Here is a 22,183-nt window from a genome sequence, read left to right on the forward strand (position 1 = left end):
CTGGTTATCTGTTATGCGGCTAAAAACAGCTCGACTTGCAGCTTTACTGTATCTAAAGTGTTAAAGTGTTATTTTGGGATGGCTGTGTTACAAGGGCAGCCGGCGGAGGCATCTGTGACACTGACTTTTAAACCCCCACCCCCTCTTCATTTCCCATTCATGTGTCTGTCATGCTTTCAATAGTAGGCACACGGTTTATAAGAGACTTGTGACTTGGAGTACCCAAACTATTAGCCTGGTCTCTGCATAGGCTTTGTTTTTCCAGTTAAAACTACATTACTGTTCCTTTAGAGTGTTAACTCACAAAGTAACAAGCTCAAATTCAAATTCAGACTGTCAGTACAACGGGATGATATTCAGATGCATTATCTAGTCTGACAGTAAAATTTCCATAGCTTTCTGTACGGCTGGTCATAAAAAGGTAAATGGCCTTCAATTTTAAAGGTGGCATGATGGATTTAAATAAACTAAACGCTCCAATAAGGTGTTTCTTAAACTTGAAAAACATTTTCATTAAACATCTACCATACATATGTAATTATATAATTACATATCCATATTAAACATCTAATGATAGTAGATGGTGATACAGCAATGGAGCTTTTCAAAGCTTGAATGAAAATTCTTATGTTGTTAAATGTCATGAGGCAGTTACATACATTTTTCTACTAGCTTTCTATTGTAGTCTTTACTGTTAATGAATACTTTCTGAAACTATTCTGAATTCCCCTCGAGCAATTAACTGTCCATAGTTTTGAATGTTATCTAAGCACCACTGACATGAAAACACTAAAAATGTTTACAGAAAGCAGATGGAAAGAGGAAGCTACTTACTGAGGGTGATGTTTCAAACAGATGCTTCGCATGCCCGTAGGACTTTGGACTTTTTGCTCCTCCAGCAGTCACCTGCCCTGTGATGTCACACCGTCTTCATTTGACTAATTCAATAAGGGTGCTTTCTGCTCTGTCCATTTGACTAAAAGAGAAAGACAAGACCAGAAGATTTGCTGGTCAGATTTGCTTCATTTCCCTTACATTCTCTTTAGTAGTAACGTACCAACATAACTAGACTGCATCTAAAGAAATGTTTTTTTATTTTTAACTATAGGTACACCTTACTAGTACCAGGTTGAACTCCCATCAAAACAGACTTATTTTTTCATTGCAAAGAATCAACAAGATGTTGGAAACATTCCTCAGAGATTTTGGTCCATGTTGACATGATAGCACAGATGCTGCAGATCATAGATGAGACCTCCTATTCCACCACACCCAAAGGTGTGGAAGCCATTTGTACAAGAAACCAGTATGAGATGATTTAAGCTCTGCGACAGGGTGTGCTATCCTGTTAGAAGCAGCCATCAGAAGATGTCATAAAAGGATGGAAATGGTCAGGAACAATACTCAGGTAGTCTATGGTGCTTAAATGACACTCAATTGATAGTAAGGAGTACAAATAGTGCCAAGAAATGATCCCCTACACCATTACACCACCAACAGCCACCTGAATCATTAATACAAGGCAGGATGGATCCATGCTTTCATCTTGTTTACGCCTAATTCTCACCCTGTCACTCAAATGTTACAGCAGAAATCAAGACTCCATTTTCCCAGAGAACTGCTGCTCACTGGATATTTTCTTTTTTTCCCCCAGACCATTCTCTGTAAGCACTGGAGATGATTATGTGGGAAAATCCCAGTAGATCAGCAGTTTCTGAAACATTCAGACGAGCCTGTCTGGCACTAACTAGCATGCCACATCCAAAGTCACTTAAATCACCTTTTTTCCACTATTCTCATACTTGGTTTGAGCTGCAACAGGTAATCGTAAGCATGTCTTCACACCTAAATATGCAGAGTTGCTGCCATGTGACTGGCTGATTATATTTGTGTTAACAAGCAGCTGAAAGGATGTAACTAACAAAGTGGCTGTTGAGTCTATATGTTTACACAAATGATGACACGCATTGCTAAAATTTTAAACTGAGTTGTTCTTTAGTCTAGTGTGTGTTGTCTACACTGGATGCATGCAAAATCCAACTGATTACACAGATAATGCAGAGGAAATAGTTTATTTCCATGATAAACATTAGACTGGACAACATATTAACAAAATGTAAAAAAAGTGCATACACATGAACATTGGCAATGTACAGTACACAAAAGTTAACAAAAAGCATCAAACGTAACAAAATCTTACTCTCAGGGAGGTTTTTACTTATTTACATCTTCCACTCAAGCTCACGTGCTTTGGGGCTGACTTGTGCTCTATAAATACACTCAAATACCTCAAATAACCCCCCCTCCCTACATTACAATGTGTTTTTAACGTCCTCAGTGCTTGGCTCTTCAGTAGGATTGTCATTTTGAGGCCTGATGCCTGGGACTAATGCAATAAAACAAACACAGCCATTTTCCATAGAGCCTGAAAACTGCCTAAATTAGAGATTATATAAAATATTTTGCGTGGTACAAACACGAGAACTTAATTATGAGTACTTATCAATACACAGTAGCATTTTTAATACTTTCTTCTTAAATATTGACCATGTCTGCAAGCTAATATACTCAAATAGCAAATTGTAGAGAAAAATATGTACAGACTGGTAAATTTCAAAGATAAATTCATCCTATCTAACAGTTTAATGTAAATGATAGTTCTCATTCCAGCAAATAAGGTTCTTCAGCTATTGAACCAATACAATGTACCACAAGTCTCAACAATATCAAACAATTACATCATTATTAGAGGCTATTAATAAATGGAAGTCCACCAAGTGCGTTGAGGGAGAAGATGCTGCTGTAAATGAGCTCGAGTGTGTTTGCATACATTATAATATGTGCTAAGTTATACATTGCAAAGGGTAATGGTTATTATTGGGAGTGAGGTTAAGTAATGTACAAAAAGCCAGACCATCAACACACTCACAGAAAATTTGCAAAGCCTGTGATGCTTTATGTTAGAGCTAAGGCTGAGGTTAAGGCACTTAAATAGAAAAAAAGGGACAAAACCAGCCAAACATAGTGCTGTGGTGCAGGGATGCAGGAATTTTGTCAACCTTAATCAGGTCCATGTGCCAAGAGCTTTAAAATGCTAAAAACTGGCTTAACGTGGAATCCCACCTTTAATACATTAAAGAAATAGTTTGAAATTTGATAAAGTATGCTTACTTCGACAAAATCAACACCACCTTGGCATTTGATTGGTATAGTCAGAAGCTAGTTAGCGTAGCATGAAAACTAAAAACAACAAAAACAAACAAAAAAAGAAGATTTTTCACATTTTTTAAGTAAGATAATATGTCAAGTAGTGAAATAAATTGGTGGATTACACAGAGACCCATAAACTTAGTTTCTGCTTCCAGTCATCACACTAACCTAAGCTAACTGGATAATGGCTATAGCTTCATACTTACATTAAAGCATACCAGTTTTTTAGCTCCATATAATATTTCCTTAATCTGTCTTTCACAAACCTTTGCAAGTTCATCACTTGTTACAATTTCTGAATTCAAACTCTTTTCAGTTTGAAGTTGTTCAGTTGCAAGCTCTTTCAATCATCTTGTGTTATGTAACACTCAAATGGCCATGTGAAGGAAAAGACCAGCTTAAATTGAGCACCAAAATATTTTAATCTAATTAGTGGAGCAAACCTGCAGCTCCCTCTGATTCAGTTAGTCCGGGGAGAAAAAGGAACAGAGGTTGCACTGTTGTTCATACTTATCGAATTAAAAACAAACCAAATTTCCACAAAAATAAAGAATAAATGCACAGTTGAAGATAACCAAATGATTTGCATTCGTTCTTTGCACAGTTTTCATTTTTCTTAAGTGCTAAACACAGTAATACATCGTGCACACGCTTTCTCTGCAGACAAACAGGCATCCTTTAGCAGCACACCCAGCGCGCCAGTAAGGGAATCGACACAAGAGCAACCAAACAGAGAATTTTACAGAGAATAAACCTTGTGGCACAGCAACTTTGGATTTGTGGCACACCACTTAGGAAACAGCTTTAAAAACAAACAAACCAGAAGAAGCCTTAGGCTATGCGACACTGTAAAAAAAAAAAAAAAAAAAAAAAAAAAAAAAGAACAAAAAAAGAAAGAAAGTATAAATAAAAAATTAGAAAAAGCTCTGAAATAACTGCCTGGGACACATGTGTGTAAACCTGCATGTGCTAAGCTTTGCAATCATCTTGATGTCATAGATTACCTTCTCTGCATTTAAAATAAAGGAAATCCAGTACAATAAGTTATAAATATCATCTGATTTTCATATAGGAGTGACTGGAGTTACTTTTTTCAATTTCACAGTATATTATGAACAAATTTTTACAGCATAACCAGTTGACACGTGGATCAAATGTTATCATTAGAGCAAATAAGTTATACATTACACAGGGATGGGCTCCACTTGACACGGCGAACAAACGCAACTAATCCCTTAAACTTTCAAGAGATTAAAAAATATATTTTTTTGATTTCCTGGTCTGTTTTCGTATGACTGTGCATGGTGTGAATGGATACTAGAGTTGTGCTCAACTGCATAATCTACTGTATATGTGATTTGTGTGAATTTAAAAATATCTGTGGATGCAATCCGAGTGTCCGTGCATGTTACAGCTTTGGTTACATCAGAAATGATCTGGTTGTTGCTCGGGGTCTAAATGCCTTTCAATCTTCTGTCATTCTCTTATGCATAAGATGATTGATCAGGTTAGGCTGAATCAATTCAACATCCACTTGAAAAACGAATGCACCTTTTTTTGTTGTTACTTACAATGTAACCAATTATTAGAAAATCAAATGCTAAAAAACTCAAGTAGAAGTTTGTTGTTGTTCGATACATTTGTGTGTAAATGTGTTGGAGATATGTTATGTAATACTGCAAAGTCATGCGTGGACTAAACTAAGCGCTTTCAGTACATGATTAGATTAACTTTATTGGAGGAGGTCAGGGTGAAGTAGCCGCTGAGCAGAAAGAACAAAACAGTCTTTGACCAAAAACAGTCTGAGACGCTCCTGGCCCGAGGTACGGTGCTTCACAAAGAGGCATTAAAAAGGCTACGGTCACATCCACTTTTTTCTTTCATATAAACTAGTATGCTTTCACATGAAATGTTCTCTCACGATGCAAAAGCAGCTGCAGCAGGTAAAATATAAGTTAAGCTCAGTGATGGTTCAGTTATCTGTAGTAATATGAGGAAACAGTGGCTCAGCTATAATTACTTATTGAGCTCCTCCATGAATACTGGAAACAGAGTACACTGACAGAAGCGTGCTACTTCTGTATTTTTCTTTTCATCGACATTTAAATAAAGCACTCTGAGGAGTCATAAAGGAACCACAACTAGATGTTACGAACTGCCACTGCTGCACTGAAACTTGTCTTCTGATGGCAACATGGCGGCGTAATGCTCGTCTCGGCTGGGGAGTGGGAAAAGGGGATGATCCTGCACGTGTGGTGAGAAAGGCAGTTCGAATAGCCCACGGCGGCCTCAAACACACGGGAAAGTCTTCCACCCTGGCTCGATCTGAAGCATCCAGGCCTTAAGCACATAGTGAAAGCAATCGGCCTCATCTGGATCTCAATGCCGGAAGTCTACGACGGAGCTCTCTCTGTCAATGCACTGAGCTTCTGCAGCTTGTTTAAATGGAGCCGAGACATTAGAGTGGAGATCAGCACAGTGCTTTGTTCGTGGTACCACAGCAGCAGGTTTTAACTTCTCAAAGCCATTAAAGAGACTGAGACAGTGGCAAGCCACTTCTCATCCCCCCATCTCATCTTTGCTTGAGCCACCGTGTTAAGGCAGGTGTCCTACTGAGAGCTGGCCTCCATGGCCATGCTTGGCAGCTTCTCAAGCTGCTCTGCCCTCTGTCGCATCAGTTCCAGACCAAATTCTATCCCCAGTCCTGGCATTTGCAGCTGCGGGAGCTCTACTGCTCCACCAGGTTGTAATTTTAAATCTTCAGCGTCACTGATGGCGTCAGTACACTCCCTTAACACTTGTTCACCCTGCGGTTCATCCATGTCCTCCGTTTCCACTGAGCTGCGGTCAGGAGGCGCCTCCTCACAGTTCATGGGTGAGGCCAGTTTCTGGTGGTTGGTTAGGGGAACAGCTGTGACGTCAGGGGCACAGGTGGAACAGCGGTACAGTTGAGTAGAGGGCTGGATCAAGTTAGGTGGTACAACTGCAGGGCTGGAAAGAGACTGCAGACTCGATGTGGAAGCAAAATTCGTTCCAGGCGGATCTATGCATATGGAAGGGACAGTGCAGTGGCGGGAAGGGTTAAGGCGGTGGGGACGGCCTCCTGTTGGACGGTCACAGCGCCGCCCTTGCGGTAGACGCATGCAGTCCTTACAGGACTGATAGGAGGGCTTCACTTTTAAAGGGTTTCCTGTGCTACCACTGTCCTAAATGGAGAAAAATTGAACAAAATGCAGCATATGGTCAGTCACATGAAAACTAAATATGTTCACTTTACAACATTTACCTCTACGACAAATAGATGTTTAAAATTGCAACTTAAAGACTTTATCTTTCAACTAAAAATGTTTTGTTTTTTTTAAACTCACATCAAAAGCTGCAGGACAGCTGCGCTTGGCTGCTAGGCGGTTACTGTTGTTGGTGTTCAGGTTGGCTAACCCTAACCGGCTTTCCTCGCTCCTCTCATCCTCCTCCCCCATTTTCTTCCCCTCTGAATTTCCAGGCATTTGAGCCAAAGCTGCCATCTCAGCTTCCTCTTTCTTAGCTTCTTCTTCATCCTCTTCTTCCAAAGTACTGAACTCGAGCCTCAGCCTCATGTCCTCGAGGGGATCAAGGCGTCCACAGGTCTGGGCTGCGGTGCCCTCACCAGGCAGGGCTAAATGGGCCATGGGGAAACCCTCGTCCTCCAGCAGGGCATCTCTCTCTACATCTTCAATCTCAATAAAAACTCTTTCCATACCGAGCAGAGGGGGTCCCCGAACTGGAGTGGAAGGCTCACTGTCAAGTGCGGAGTCTGACAAACGTCTAAAGTAATAATTATAGTTAAGAGAGTCTAGAGGTTCCATCTCCAGACCCATACCCCTACAGGGAGATGCCCCGCAGCCTCCCCAGGCTTCCTCTTCTCTGAGTGTTTCCCCTCCACCGGCACAATGGCCTGAGGCTTGCAAATCATCCGATCCCTCCTCATCTGCTCCAGGCCTCCATAGCTTGTTGTGACGCTGTTTGCTGCAAAGGTGAATTAGGCTTTAAATGTGACTAGAATAACTAAAACCACACAGAGTTATAATCTCTTAATTAGCTTCATGAAACACAGTGGTTCCATCTGTTGGCTCTGCAAAGTGCAAACCTTAGTGAAAGCATAGACCTGCTTACCTGGCATCTAGAATTCCCTCATACTCTGCCAGCTGTCTCATGAAGCCGGCGTTTGGCTGAGCTATACTCCGTTTCTGCTTGACAAAGTTGTAGGCTTTCTCCAGAGACCAGCCATACTCCTTCATTGCATAGGCAATAACAGTAGAGGCAGACCGGCTCACCCCCATCTTACAGTGCACCAGGCACTTGGAATTATTCTTCCTATTGGATCAAGAGAAAAGAAAAATCACTCTCACCCCATTTTATGAATCTAGACAACAGTAGCAAGCCCCCTCCCACCCCCAAGATGACTGGTTTGTTTTGCTCTCACTTGGCTTTGACGATAAAGTTGTAAGTGTCATTCCAGTGGGCCAGCAGGTCAGTGGCATCCTCGTCGTACACTCGGACATTGTGGTAAGAAAACAAGCCTGGGAAAAAGTTGTCGATCTCTCTGGTAACGTTCAGAATAAAACCCACTCTGCAAAAAAACCCATCATGTTAATATTTACTCCTCTGCCCACAGACCTTTATCATAGTAGGAAAAAACAAAACAAAAAAGATCAGTGAGTCCTGAAAGAGCTCACCCACAACCAGGTCTTGATTTGCTGTGACAAATAGCAAAGATTAGATTTGACAAAAAGGCTCCATTCTACTTAGAAAAAGTCTTTCGTGTGTCCAAAGTCTCTTCTCTCTTTCTTCTTCTTGCACTTTCTTCTTTGAGCAGTTATTTTTCTATGTGGTGTTTGAGCATGAACCATATTGTTCATATAGACTGGATATAAAAACTGGATGTAGCCTTCAGGTCAGATACAAATGCTATAAACCTGCATTACTTGCTAATGGCCAGCAGGAGGTGCCTCCTCTGGTTGCAAAAAGTAGTCGTGCTGTATTTTCTATGGGCTACAAGGGAGGTCTTTTACTCTGTTAATGTATGATATCAGTAAACACTTTCCTGATGGGTCTAAATTCTTACTGAATACAACATGTTAATTGTGTAAATTGTGGTGCAATGTAGAGAAATAACAGTAAGGTGTAGGGTATAGCACCCTTGTGACTGACAGATCTCTACCACAAGAGAACTCTCCTTCAGTTTCTCAGCCAGATCCTGGCCTCACTTGTGATGTTTGGTCTTTAAACACCAAGACAGCCATGGCCACAAAGCTCAAATCCAAACTACATTAAGTAATGCATGACGCCAATATTCATAATCTATATGCAATCTATGGTTATTACTAAAGCTCTGCATATTTTCATACTTAACTTCAAGCACAAAGTTAAGTCAAGCACTTAAATTTGGTCTGATTTTAACAGACTTTGCAATTATATGTCTATAGGAATAACAAGAGACACATAAATGAGAATTAGACAAGTGGGATTAAACCAAGAAAAATAGGTTAGATTCTTTGGTTAGTGTTAAGCTCTCAGCTCACCCACACTCACGTAGCTCTTCCAGGTTGGAAGCGTTCCACTCAGAGCCCTAGAGAGGAAGAAAGGCCGAAACTTACACAGAATAACTGTATTTAAACCAACTATATACCACAGTGAAAGAGTATTTGGCTATCAGTATGGAGGGCGGGTATACAGAATTCTAAATTATACTACAAGATGCAAACAACTCACCAAATAGACATGGTCAAAGATAAGTGTAGCCTTGTCCATCTGACCGAGGATCAAAAGCATCTCGTTGTCTATAAACTCCTTGTATTCTTTGAGGTTACAGTTCATATGCTGCTCCAGCTCGTTACGGATCTGAGGATGAGGAATTAACATGAACCCCCACTTTCTTAAAAACATGGTTTCCAAATGCATTACCAACCACAGGTTAAGCATTGGTACCTTTATTTAATATTGTAAAGGTTCTACAAACAAAAGGTCCCTGGTTCATCCCAGGAGGCAAATCCCTTAGTGTAAAAAGTGTAAAAGTGTAAAAATCTGACAAATAAAACACGTAGTGCTGCCTGCTCTGGGAAAATAGTTTTTTAATTTTTATTTAGCAAAAATGCAAAAAAACAAACAAAAAACTTGTTTTGTGCTGAAGAGATTAAAATAAGGCCTTTTGCCTGAATGCATAAAAACAAAGATCGGCAGTGACTAGTTATTGAGGAAAACACACTTAAACTTTTATAGACAGCTAATTTGAATCTTTAATTAGTGTATTCTTTCCTAAAACGTGAAAATAAAAGAAAATTTAGACCATTCCTTGCCCGTTGAATGACAAATACTGATTCGGCACGTACCTCCTTTGAGGTGATGTTTTCCAAGTCTTGAAACATCATGATGTTGCGTAGTTTGGCTTTAATGGCACATTCAGTTCTCTCTCGCTCAGTTGGCCTGCACATAATGAGTCAATGCATCAGTGCTGTGGTCTGAATGAAAATTTGCATAACAGTGTTTCCCACTGATGAAGACAAAGGCCAGAAACAGAAGAACAGCAGCTCGTGTCCAAAGCATATAAATTTACGACTAAAGACACACGGCGCAGGCACATTTGATCTATGATCTGTTTGGCTGCATGAGATCTGTTTAAATCTTCTTTGAAAAATACAGGATAATTAATTAGTACTGCATGACTTAAAAGATGTGCCCGTTTTTCCTTCATTACATGAGGTGAGTTGCTATGCTGGGTACTCACTGGTCGACGAACATGGTGGGAGAATCAGACCGGGTGCTCTCCAGGTCGGTCATAGCGTTCCACTCATTGATGCAGCTTTGCTCGGAGGTGATGCAGCTCTCGTAGAAGGCCATCCATGTGAGAGCAATGCCCCCTGGGAAGTAGTTGAACCGGCGGGACACCTCGCATGCCTTATGGAGGACCTGCAGGGCGGACCTGCAGGAACATGACGCAAACTTTTAACTGCTAAAGATCCCCATTGAACAGAAGGGAAACCTGCACATTATTGGTAATTTTGTCAGCTGACCAGAAGGTGGCATGTGAACGCTCACATACACAGAGTGTGGTAGGAGTGTCATCAGTGGAAAACAGACTCAAATATATAAAAGGTAAAGTATCTAAACAAGATGTATCCAGAAGATTTTGGTAGCCATCAAAAAGCTTCTGACATAATTCTGAGTGAATATTTGACCATCAAGACGTACAAGAATTGGTTCATTTAAATTGGTCGGTTTTAAGCGTAATCCGCTGCTTTCTTCATTCCAAAACCAGTTTTGAGCTGTGTTTTGAATCATTATCCTGTTATAACACCTAGTTAACTGTGTCTAAGTTTCAAATGTCTAGCTGCTGATTCAAGATTGAAGTTGATTAAACCTTGAATGAAGTTGAGGAATTGGGAGGTAGTCCTCCTCCTTCATTATTTCATCCACACTGTGCAACATAACAGTAGCACTGGCAGACCAGAACACGATGTTGCCACCACCATGGTTGACAGCTGCAGTGTTCATGGCAAGATTGAGGTTTGATGGTTCCTGGGTTGTTCCTGAACATCCTAATCAATTTCCTCTCATCTGAGGGTGACAGTTTGGGTCTTCTTCTACACTGCGGCAAAGCAATGCCACATCTGAATAACTTGTACTTATGTACAGTTGTTTGAACTAATGATCCTAAAATCTGCAGATGTTTAACAATGGCTTCAACAGACTTGTGTAAATTCACAATTTTCCTTCTTAGATCTTCACAGAGTTCTTTGAAGTTCTTCATTGCTTATATTTGATATTTGTTGATATGTGTGCACCTAATTTCCAAGAAATCCTTAAAAGTCCCAAAATTCCCATGACATCCATGCCTGTGATGAGTGTATGTAAATGTCTGAGCACAACTGTAACAGACCTTCACAACTTGCACAAAGACACGAACCGTATCCTCCAAGTTAACACAAACAAATGTACACATTTTTAACTGATTTTAAATTCAATTCCCAATCACTTTGGCAAAAATGTTGGGTAACGGCGTATTAACACAACCCCACTTCTAGACAGACATGAAGAACTCACCACATGGCCTGCACAGACACAGGCTTGAAGACATGTGACCGCCCTGCTGTGCTCACACTGAAGCCTCTAGTGAAGAAGAAGAAAAGCCGGAGAAGGAGATTAGTTTGGACTGAGGTGAAGAGTAATGAGGGGGATGTAAACACAGACTGGACAGGGCTCGTCCATGGGGTCTATTCAGGACACCAAACAGTGGAACATTCCTCCAGCTTACAGAGGCAGGGACAATGTTAACAGGTCAGCAAGAACTGTTATCACACAGAGGAAAAAAAAAAATCTGTGTAACTCCCTCCACTGCCACTGGTGGGCACTAAAGCCTAAAGAATAGGCTCGAAATGAGCCTCGCTAGAAAACCCTTGTCTCACATTTTGAAGTGATCAGAATGAAAACATCCATTAGTGTTTTTGTTCTCTGCATGTGGCAAAGTGAAACTTACCCATCTCCATCTAAATGTATGTTGGTATCGCTCCACAGCGGCAGCACCATCCCAATAGAGCAATTCTTACTGTAGATCACAACAACATGAGGTTAACAAATCTCATTAAAACAGGTAAAATGTGCACGTGCAGAGAGACTAATTACCTGTCCTTATCTGTAAAGTCCATACCCAGGACGACGTTTTCCTCTGTATCTTGGTGGCCAGTGGTGTAGATAACCACCATATAGCGCACTCGATCTGTCCAGCTGCTTTCTAACCGCACAGCCTGCACGACAAAAGGAGAGACTGCAAAACACTGCGTCTGGACTCTACAGCAGTACTGCTGGATAACAATAAAATGTGGCCACATTCTGGATTTATTCTGCAGATTTGATTGGGTAAAAACCCCAGCTCTTTTCAAAAACGAAACTTTTTTGCAAGCTCAGGAACAACATCTGTGTTTTTACATATGTTTGCAATCCCAGGTGTTTGGCCTATTCCTGCTCTTCTATTATTTTTTGTTTCATGGATGGATGGATCTGCCATCACAACAATGATCTACACGCCAGTTCTTTACCGTTTCTCTTCCTTAAGAATAGCTTCTTGACAGCCACCACTGAGACCATTTGTAATGAGGCGGTAGTGAACAGTACATGACACTACAAGTTTTTGGCTAATAGCTCTGTGGGAATCACCTTGTTAACACAAACATACAAATTTAAGCCTGTCAAACTGTGTTATCCATGACATTTTTCATAGATGCATAGATTCTAAACAAATTGGAACATATTATGTACTTTCTATAAAAGATTTCTCTGAAAATGATCAGGTGTAATGACTGGACTAAAAGTGAATGGAAAAGCAGCCAGTGTCCAAAGATAACCCTTGAAAGACCTTCAGAAAGCCTGGAGAACTTTTGAAGCTAAATATAAAGACAGGTTATTGGGCTCAAGACTTTTGCACATTACTATAAAAACACTCAGTTAACTAGTGGAGCAGGTCTTTACTTTTAAGTCTCTGATTTCATCTTTGCTGAATCAAATAAATGAAATGAACGCTTCCAGCAACAAAAACAAAGCAACACATGGCAACATGTTTGTACTGACCAGCTTAATGCGATCTTCAGACCGGAGAATCTTAAACATGACCTGCAGATGTTGAGGCAAATCACCTGAAAGTGAAACGCAGACTGTGAAATGATTCAACAACAATGCCTTTAACATAATTCACATTTTTCCTCACGTGGGAACTGATTAAACTGCGTTTTGCATGCCAGACTGGCTGAAGGTCAGCGTCACAGTGTTGTCGTCTGATATGGACAGGATTTTGCTTGGTTACCATGGCAAAGAAGTGGATTTCATGCTTCTGTATGTTTATTTGCATAAAATATAACAACTGAAACTAACAATAATCAGCTGACAGACATACTGAAGATCGCACTAACAATATAGATAATATACACTTTAATCAGACATGAGCTTTAGAGACGTGATTTCTGGACTTTCCGAAGGTCAACTACAAACTGACCATTCAGCTTTTTCTATTGTTTTCTTCAGTGGGAGGAAAATTTTGCACATTTCTCACAATGAAGATAAATCCAAATCGTTTAACCTCCCAGCTGTGCTGAAGTAAATATTTAGCAGAGGTTTTTACAAACTGACTTGACCTTTCCTGCCCTTGCCCACAATTTTATAGACACACACAAAAAAACCCCAAAGAGTGTTAGTGAAAGAGACTGGCAGAGAGACAAGCACGAATGGCAGTCACTGATAGAGCTGAATGGCAACCTCACAGTTTCAGTCTGTTAGGTTCATATTTCAACAGTTTTTAAACACATTTCCAAAGATTTTAAACATAAATTACATAAAGGATTGTTTTGAACTATGGAGCATGCAGACATTATTAGGTGAGTCTAATAATTAAACGGTGAAGCTGGAAATGAGCACAAGCACACAGTTTGAGACTTGATCGTTCTTCCCCCAAAGGGACGGAGTTTGTAATCGACTGTTTGCTTGTCTGTCTGTCGGTCTGTTTGTTAGCAGTCTAGCATCCACAGTTTTCAAGATATCATTTTCTAATTCTGTGTGATGGCAGATGCCAACAACAGCTGATTTAACTTTGGTTAAAGCAGGTAAAGGTCACCCCAAATGTGAAAATCAGTAAAAACTTTATGCCACTCACGATTGTTTTTATGGATCGTCTTCAAATTTCACAACAATATTCTACAGCTTGGGGGACATGAGTACCTAGGCAGCTAAGCATTTCCCCTCAACCTTATTGTTAGTGCCCAGTCAAATTTTATCATCCTTAAAGGCTATTTTTTTTGCCTCTTTTAGATAGTATAGCAATGTGAAGACAGAAAACTGGGGAGAAAGAGAGGGAGAAAACACTCTGGTCATGCCGCATGTGGACACGCTCACCCACTGAGCTAAAGTGGCGCCCACCCAAAAACTATCAAAGGAACTGTATTGAGTAATATATCTCATGAAAGAGCATGCAGAGAGCTGTACAATGCCGCTTTTATATTTTCAATACCACACCCTACAACATTACAACAACGCCATAAAGTTTAGCAACTGGTTCAGTCACAACCGCATTATTATAGCTTAAAGTCTGAAGTTTTTACAGTTTATAAAGGCCAAACGTTTCAGCCTATTCTGCTCCAATCAAAGATAATAAAAATAATACATTTTTAGGGCCTTTGACAAAGAAAAATGTCAAAGGCCCTGACCTTTGACCTTGCAGCAGGTCATAGGTCAAAGGTCAGGGCCACACGAATTGGGAAAAAGCTTCATTTTCCATTGAACCAAACTTTCATTTTTTATTGGGGGACATCAGCACTTACTTTGTTTTTTCTTTAAAACAATATAAGGTTGTTTTTCCATACAACATTATATGACACAAAAAGATTAATATACTGCACTAGATTTCCATAGTAACAATGCTGGCGTCATCATAAAAACATCAAAGTTTTAGCATAACGCTTGGCCTTATGGGGGAGTTGTGCCCTCTGAGTGCTCTTGTATGAAACAGTCTATGTAAGCCTGGCGTTGAACTGCAGGGCTCTTCGGGTCAGACCGAATTATGTGATGCTTCAGACTAAACACAAACAAAACCCACAAACACGGAGAAAAGACTCGGCAAATACACATTTGCTTTTGTCTGGGGTCTTGTTTGTGCAGTGAACATAGGTAAAAGAGAAAAAACACAAAGCTTTGTGTGTTTTTGCGTGACTCTGTTCCCACCTGCATGTTTGTGGTGGGTCGGGGTCTTTGGTCCTTGCGTGCTGCCACCTTGCTGGAGGAAGAGGGCGGCTCCTTTGACCATGAAGAAGCTCTCGCTGAGGCTGAAAAGTAGATGTGCAAAAGGAATTCAGTGATGCTGATGCCTGGACACAACTACACTTTGGCCATAAGCAGCCAAATTTGTCATTCTATACCCTAAAATCCAACCACAAGAAATACTGAACTTTCATCAAATGGCAGCAAGTTGGGCTGCATGGTAGCGCTCACAGCTAACCAGCTCACGTATGCCAAGCTAAAAGTCACAAAGAACGGACTGCCTCGTGGAAAATCTGTTGAGCTGCAATAAGTTTAAATAATCTCACTTCCTTGAAAAACATCACATCTGTTGTACTTTAACTCCATTCTCAGTCTTTATTATTATTATTATTATTATTATTATTATTATTATTATTATTATTATGGACTGAAATAGAAAAAGAAAATGGCATCTCCTCCAGTATTTTATCATGAAGGATTTAATCACGAAGTGAAGAAAGTGAATTCAAACAGCAAAATAAGAGCAGAAGAAGAGAATTCCCTCCACAGCGTGCATAAATTCCCACCCTGGATCCAGAAGGACGTCACAATTTGGATAACTCAGTTATTTTCTGGAGAACTACAAAATGATATCTGACAGTTTCTCATATTTTACTCTGATATGCATTTGTGAAGATGTATTATATAAACAAATCTTCAGGCGAACCATGCAGTCTGCCTTTACAAACATTTGTAAAAGAAAAGGTTGTTCTAAAGAGGTCACTGAATTCCAGCGTGTTACTGTAACACGATGCCGCTGTTGCAACAAGTCAGTTTGTGGATTTTTTTTAATCCACTACTGACTGTAAGTTGAGCAACTCAGCCAATGAAGTGGCAGACCACAAACCCTTGAAGAGCAGGGTCACTGAGTCCTGATGCATGAAAGTCTGCTGACTCAACATCTGCAGAGAAACCTCCTCGGGCATTAACATCAGCACAGAAACGTGCTGCGCCAGGAGCTTCATCGCATGGGCTACGGTGTTCGAGCAGCTGGACCAGTACCTTTGTCCAAAATGGCGTAAATTAAGTTGTTTTTTTTTGGCTTTGTCTACAATGGTAAAAGAATCCTTTCAAAATTTCCTGAATTCACAGCAGCAAACACACCAACCCCAAAAGTTAATTCCCCCTCACACCGGGCCAAACTCCATCTCTGTTTCAATCTTGCTAACAACAGACTGACAACCTCAAACAATCACATAGCCTCACTGGCAGATGTAACTAAACTAAACCAACAGCCTTTAGAATCAAATGAAAACAAACAAACAAGAAAACATTTTCTAAAATTCAGCTCTGACATTACTTCGGCGCCATCAGCTGATTTAAACCGATGCAGTTCAGCTTGAAAACACACTTTAAACTTTGTCTTAGTAAGAATAACAAATAGCAGTTATAAATCAGAAAAGACAATGTCAAAAATTGTCAGCGTACTTTCAAAATATAAACATAAATGTAAACATTTGGTGATAAGGTTGTTAAACTAAAATTGTTAAAGCTGAAAAATAAAACTTCATAAAATTCAACCCTAACTGTGCACACAATGAGCCATTATTCTGAAAAGACTTCTTTTTTTGCTCTATACAATATCCTGTACTCTGAAATGACGTCCTTACGGTCCTCATTTCATTACAAAATCCTGAAGTCCAAAGTGATTCTGTTTACTAAAAAAAAACAATGATTTGGCTTTAACTGACTGACCTGCTGTACCTCCTGTAAACAGGTGAGTGCAGATACTCCATTGTGTTGCACATTTGGCCAAATTTAAGCTGAAGTCACACACCAGTAACGTATGAAAGGCCTGTCGGGACACAGCACACAGCGTGAGCAGGTACTTCTCTTATTTAGTCCTGTTTGGATCACTGAGCAGGACGGATGGCTCATCTGGGACTGAAAGTCAGCAGAGTCCTGATCCAGCACATTTAACAGCCCTTAGTTTTAACAGTAATGGTGACCAGACTCCACTTGATTGGGTTTGTTGACCTTTATGCACCTCACACATACACACACACACTCAGCTATCTACATGCACTCAAACGTTCAGACTTCCTCTGCTCGGCCCACCTGTGCTGAATGAAGCACTCCTGGGTCATGACTTTGTTATGAAGGCTGCACTAAGCAGGAGGAGAGCTTCAGCGTATTTTCTCACACAGAACAGTGTGTAGCTTTGTTCGACCACGGTCTCATTCCTCTCTTGACCAAAAACACACAAAGCCTGGTATGACTGAGTGGGGCCATCACAAGGCCTTTTGTTTCAGCTCCACTGCAACGTGCTATCATTAATCCTCTTCAACTGTATGTAGAAGACGAATGAGACGAAGTCACGGAGGATTTAGCTTTAAAAAAAAAAAAACAGAATCCCTGAACAAATTCACACCGTGACCGGGTAAAGGACTGAGCACGAAGAAAAACCCAATTCTCAACCATCAGAATAAGACTTAGGATGTAGATTTTAAAGCCGCTTGCTTCTCCTACAAATGTTTTCATGACTTTAAAGTAAAAGAGCTCACATATTCTATACTGCCACTGTTTGCAGATTGTTGCTAATACGGATCTAGTATACAGAATGATCTTGTTTGTGCTGCTGTGAAGACTTACATGCGGCAGATCTCCGTCCGAGTCCAAGTAGCTTTCTCCACAAAGTGAGGCAGCACGGTGAGCATGTCTTTATTTGAGGATTTTATGACCAGAAGCATCTTCTCTCAGTCAAAACGCCCCACTCCCCCTCCCTCTTATTAACATCTACCTCTGCACAGCGTGTTTGGGTTGAACCTGCCTGTCCTTCCTCTCTTCCCCTTTCAGCTTTCTTTCCATCCCAAACCCTGAAACCTCCGGATCTGTGCCGCCGGGTTCCGTTCAGATTTGGCTCCCCCGTCTCCTCTTTCACAGTTCGTGATTCAGCAATCGGCTCTCCGTATGCAACACCCGGCCACAATACCATCATTCATTCCAGGGAGGGGAGGGCGCACGGGGGTGGGGGGGGGGGGGTTGTTACTTGGCGTCAGTCTCAAGTTTGACATGCAGAATTCTAAATTAAGACTACACGCTGATGAATCTGCGAACCGCGGAGAAGCTCAAAGCATGATACGACCGTTTCAACTCTGACAAACCCACACGCACAAACACGAGCACAAAGGCAGTCTGTGCCAAAGCTTTGCTGACACAAGTCATGATTTTTGTGACGTCAAGTTGATTAAAGAAAAGCCTCGTGACTGAGCGGGGACAGCGGTTTATGCGCTCTGTTATGCAACGGAGTGCGAGAAACATTTTTTAAAGCCTTGTCAAGTTAAATCAACTGTTCGTCCAGCAGATTTTTCTCCTTGACAGCTCTGAGAAACCGGGGCCAAAAATCAAACATAAGTATGTGACTCATTATGACTCACAGGCCACCAGGGAAAAAAAAATCAAATAAAGACATTAATGTATAAAATTTAATAGCATTAATTTTCCTGGTTCAGCTTATTTACTTTTATTTAAATCGTTTCCATTAAAGACACACACAAAAAAACTATTAGATGCATTCATTTTGCCACTAATGTATTCATGCATTACTGCATCATCTTGCCGCTGCAGTGATACTTTTTTGTGTTTAAATAGTTCGCCATGATGGATGGAAAATCTGTGATATACAATTGAAATATGTAGAAAAAAGGATTTTCAGCTTGTTAACAAATTATTCAGTAAGGTCATAAGTCACACGCTGAGTATGCATGGCATGTGGGAATTCTTTCTTCCCTCTTTTTATTAATTCATCTTCAGGAACGCTTTTGCATTGCGCTTACTGCAGATATTCCCACTGCAGGCCTGATGAAAATACTATTAAATACAATAATTATCATTCATCTTTTAAAACCTTCCTTTTTCACTCTCTTTTTTGAAAGTATACATGTTTTTTTTAATGTTTACTATCCATACCGACAAACCCTTCCTGACATCTAGTATATTATCTATTGCACAGAAGCATTTGGCAGAAATAGTCAAATTCAGCAGGCACCTATTAAAAAAAAACTAAAGATACACTAAACATACCCAAATTCCGATCAGACCTGTTTACTTCCTGCGTTTCTGTGCAGTCCAATTTTGATCTCTAAAATATTTTTCAAAACAGGCATACAAAGTATTTCACATGTGACTAAAGTGCACCTATAATGCTTCTCCTTACATCTTTTACAGTAATATAATCGCCATGGTGGAGGCTGCTCATGTCACCAAAGGTCAGCGTATATGCAAGTAAACACTCCTGGCTCTTTATGATGTCAAACGGGACTTCCTTATATGGCCATATCAGACAAATAGCCTGGCTTGTACACAGAAACCCCATCCACCCACTTCATACCTTCTGTTTGTGAGAGGGAGCCAATAGGAAAAAAGCTGGCTTAAGGACAAGGTGACCTTAAAGGGAGAGGTGCTAGAGCAGCTTGTTTCAGGCAGTGGAGGTGAATGTACGAATGCAAGTACATAATGAAGCTGAACGTTAGCCACTCTTTATCCTGTCAGCTTCCTGGGACAAAGCTGAGATGCTGACTTCCATCATTACAGCTGTTAAGTCAGTGTCAGGTTTGCTGCCTTGTATGTACTCTATTTCACGTAGTGCAAATGCATCTGAAGTGAACTATCCTGAGCCCGATTCTCCTTTAATTGGTCCAAAAACAAAGAAAATTATGTGCTGTATTACAATTTCAGATCTCATTATAACAACAGTATGATATGGGGATGATCGTGGCTCAAGAGTTGGGAGTTCGCCTTGTAATCGGAAGGTTGCCGGTTCGAGCCCCGGCTCGGACAGTCTCGGTCGTTGTGTCCTTGGGCAAGACACTTCACCCGTTGCCTACTGGTGGTGGTCAGAGGGCCCGGTGGCGCCAGTGTCCGGCAGCCTCGCCTCTGTCAGTGCGCCCCAAGGCGGCTGTGGCTACAATGTAGCTTGCCATCACCAGTGTGTGAATGTGTGTGTGAATGGGTGGATGACTGGATATGTAAAGCGCTTTGGGGTCCTTAGGGACTAGAAAAGCGCTATATAAATACAGGCCATTTACCATTTACCATATGCATTGTTGTTCAGAAAACAAGACCACTATAAGAAACGCAATACTTTTGTATTCTGCTATAAATGTCGTCTCTAGAGAGCTTCAAATATGTTAAAAAAACCTAAAAAAAGTGTCTTACCTCTGATTATTTTTCCTCTCATCATCGCTTCCGAAATCCTGAAAGACAAGTAAAAAGAGCGAATCTGAAACAGCATACAATATATTTATACTAAAAAAAAATAAAAACTGTGATGATCATGAACAGTGGAACAGTGGGAAAGGAACAGAACTATTTCATAACAAGGATAAAGTTAAGAGTGCTTCGCATTAATAGAAATGCAGGCACCAAACACACATGGACCACACGCTTGAGTATCCTGCTAAACATATCACACAACTACAACTGAGAGGATTTTACATTTTTTGTTCGAAATTTCTGAATTTTTGGCTGCAGTTGCTCTTAAATAAGTTGAACGTCTCAAGGACCATGCAGAGATGGACGAAAGAATGCCTGCGCCACCTGCTGGCCAACTCTCTGCAGCCTGGTGAACTAATCTGTTATGAAGTTGCAAAGAGCTGACAGCTCAATCCTTAGGACACCTTCAAATTTCAGGAATAAAAAACGAAAAACTAATTCAGACATCGCTCGCACACACACACACACACACACACACACACACACACACACACACACACACACACACACACACACACACACACCTCCTTCCTGCCGGCTGACTCTAGCAGAATAGTGATGGTGAGATGAAGCACCCACCTATCTTCAAAGCAAGGCTTGTCACTGCTTATTTTTGTGCCTCAGCCTACTTCTGAGCGCATAATCCACTTTCCTGAAAACCCAGAAAGTGGCGCACGAGCACAGATGTTAGGATTTCACGTGGATAAAAACGTCCAACAGTGCTCCATCTCTAACCGACGCCCCTGCTTTCACAGGTGGAGGTTTAATGCCTCCAACTCCACTAAGTCAGCATCACTTCTCCACGCAACCCGACTAGAACCAACAACCCTTCTTCCTGCTATGTAACTTGGAAACAAGGAGCACGGAGCTTATCGGTTTGTCTGCGTGGTGCTGCGCGGGATTTGACGTCTCGGTGAGGGCCAAGCGCATTTTCACGGTGCAGTTATGGATCTGAGCTATTCTGAAATTTCTAGAAGTTCGCAAAAACACTTGGCTCGCTCTCCCCACATTTAAGGACCTCCTTCCCAAATTGGTGACCGCACTACTCGCAAATAAAAACCTCGGCAACACCGAGACCTGCGAATGTTTGTGCAGCAGCAAAACGAGCACTTTGTGTCTTGACAGCTAAATCCGACAGCCCCCCTCCGTTTCCCCCTCCGTCCCCTCCCCCTCTGCAGGATTTTTGTTTACAAATCCCCTGCCACAGTAGCCACAAACAACTCCCTGTTGTAACAATATATCAAGTTTGCAGCACACAAGCGCACACATTTGGACACACGCACTATGACGGAAACCAGGTTAACCCTTTCCTGCAGGATATCAAACGCAAACGCCACCCAACCTGTTTTACACACTCCCGTGGGCGCATTCTTGGCGTCTTCCCCCTCACACACACAAAGACCCAGCCCCCCGGCATTTCCACTCACCTCCCCCGCACTGCTGTTGGTCGTGCTAGCCGACGATGCAGCACTGGGGGTGGGAGAGCGCTGCAGTGTCACCAGAGCCATGGTCAGTGAGCTGCAGGAGAGGAGAGGAGAAGGGAAGGGAAGGGAGGGGAGGGGAGGAGGAGCGCCTATCCGGGAAGATGCGCCGCTGAGATTGTCGCTGTCACCGGGGAGAAAATGCCTAGTCAGACTCTCATCCAGCAGCAGCACCTGACTCCACTGCCCCGGCCGTGCTCCCTTTCGGTCCTGCTCCGTGCGTCCTCTGCGGTTACCGGAGTCCTCATGGGCGGAAAGTGAGAGAAGAGAGAGTTCCTGGGTTTTCGTTCCGCGCCAGCAGCAGCAGACTCTGTGATTTCTTCGCTGGTGTGCAGACAGACAAACAAAAACACAGCGCAGGTTGCAAGCGGGGCAGAAATGACATGCAGCTTTGCCGGATGCCTGTGATTGGCTGGCCTAGTTCGCGTGTGCGCTGTCATTGGGCCAATGTTGTCAAGGTGACA

General features: G+C 41.5%; 1 protein-coding gene across 2 annotated transcripts; it reads right to left on the bottom strand.

The window, feature by feature from the left end:
* Positions 1–2,013: 2,013 nt before the first annotated feature.
* On the bottom strand, positions 2,014–22,083 carry ssh1b (slingshot protein phosphatase 1b). 2 transcript variants are annotated; one of them, XM_086300685.1, is made up of 15 exons: positions 21,666–22,083; positions 20,182–20,219; positions 14,950–15,050; positions 12,811–12,875; positions 11,869–11,990; positions 11,723–11,791; positions 11,290–11,355; positions 9,974–10,168; positions 9,579–9,672; positions 8,962–9,090; positions 8,772–8,818; positions 7,673–7,819; positions 7,363–7,563; positions 6,579–7,215; positions 2,014–6,416 (listed from the first exon to the last, which is right to left on the bottom strand). In XM_086300685.1, the coding sequence occupies exons 1-15, from the start codon at positions 21,744–21,746 to the stop codon at positions 5,820–5,822; spliced, it is 2,589 nt and encodes an 862-aa protein (XP_086156811.1). In that variant the 5' UTR covers positions 21,747–22,083; the 3' UTR covers positions 2,014–5,819. The 2 variants fall into 2 exon arrangements, with proteins under 2 accessions (XP_086156811.1, XP_086156812.1); XM_086300686.1 differs by lacking the exons at positions 20,182–20,219; positions 21,666–22,083 and adding an exon at positions 17,617–17,730.
* Between the last annotated feature and the right edge of the window lie 100 nt (positions 22,084–22,183).

This window comes from Aulonocara sp. 'chitande type north' Nkhata Bay, linkage group LG7, assembly GCF_057382095.1.
Source record: "Aulonocara sp. 'chitande type north' Nkhata Bay isolate Kocher_YH1m ecotype deep benthic linkage group LG7, A_spYH_male_GT1.1, whole genome shotgun sequence".
Lineage (NCBI taxonomy): Eukaryota > Metazoa > Chordata > Actinopteri > Cichliformes > Cichlidae > Aulonocara > Aulonocara sp. 'chitande type north' Nkhata Bay.

Excerpts from the sequence above, each read along its gene's own strand:
- ssh1b (XM_086300685.1), bottom strand. The coding sequence starts at position 21,746 with ATGGCTCTGGTGACACTGCAGCGCTCTCCCACCCCCAGTGCTGCATCG. Across the intron at positions 15,051-20,181 it reads GAGAGGAAAAATAATCAGAG|CCTCAGCGAGAGCTTCTTCA; the intron begins GTAAGACACTTT and ends TCTACTTTTCAG. Across the intron at positions 9,091-9,578 it reads AAAACATCACCTCAAAGGAG|ATCCGTAACGAGCTGGAGCA; the intron begins GTACGTGCCGAA and ends CCTCATCCTCAG.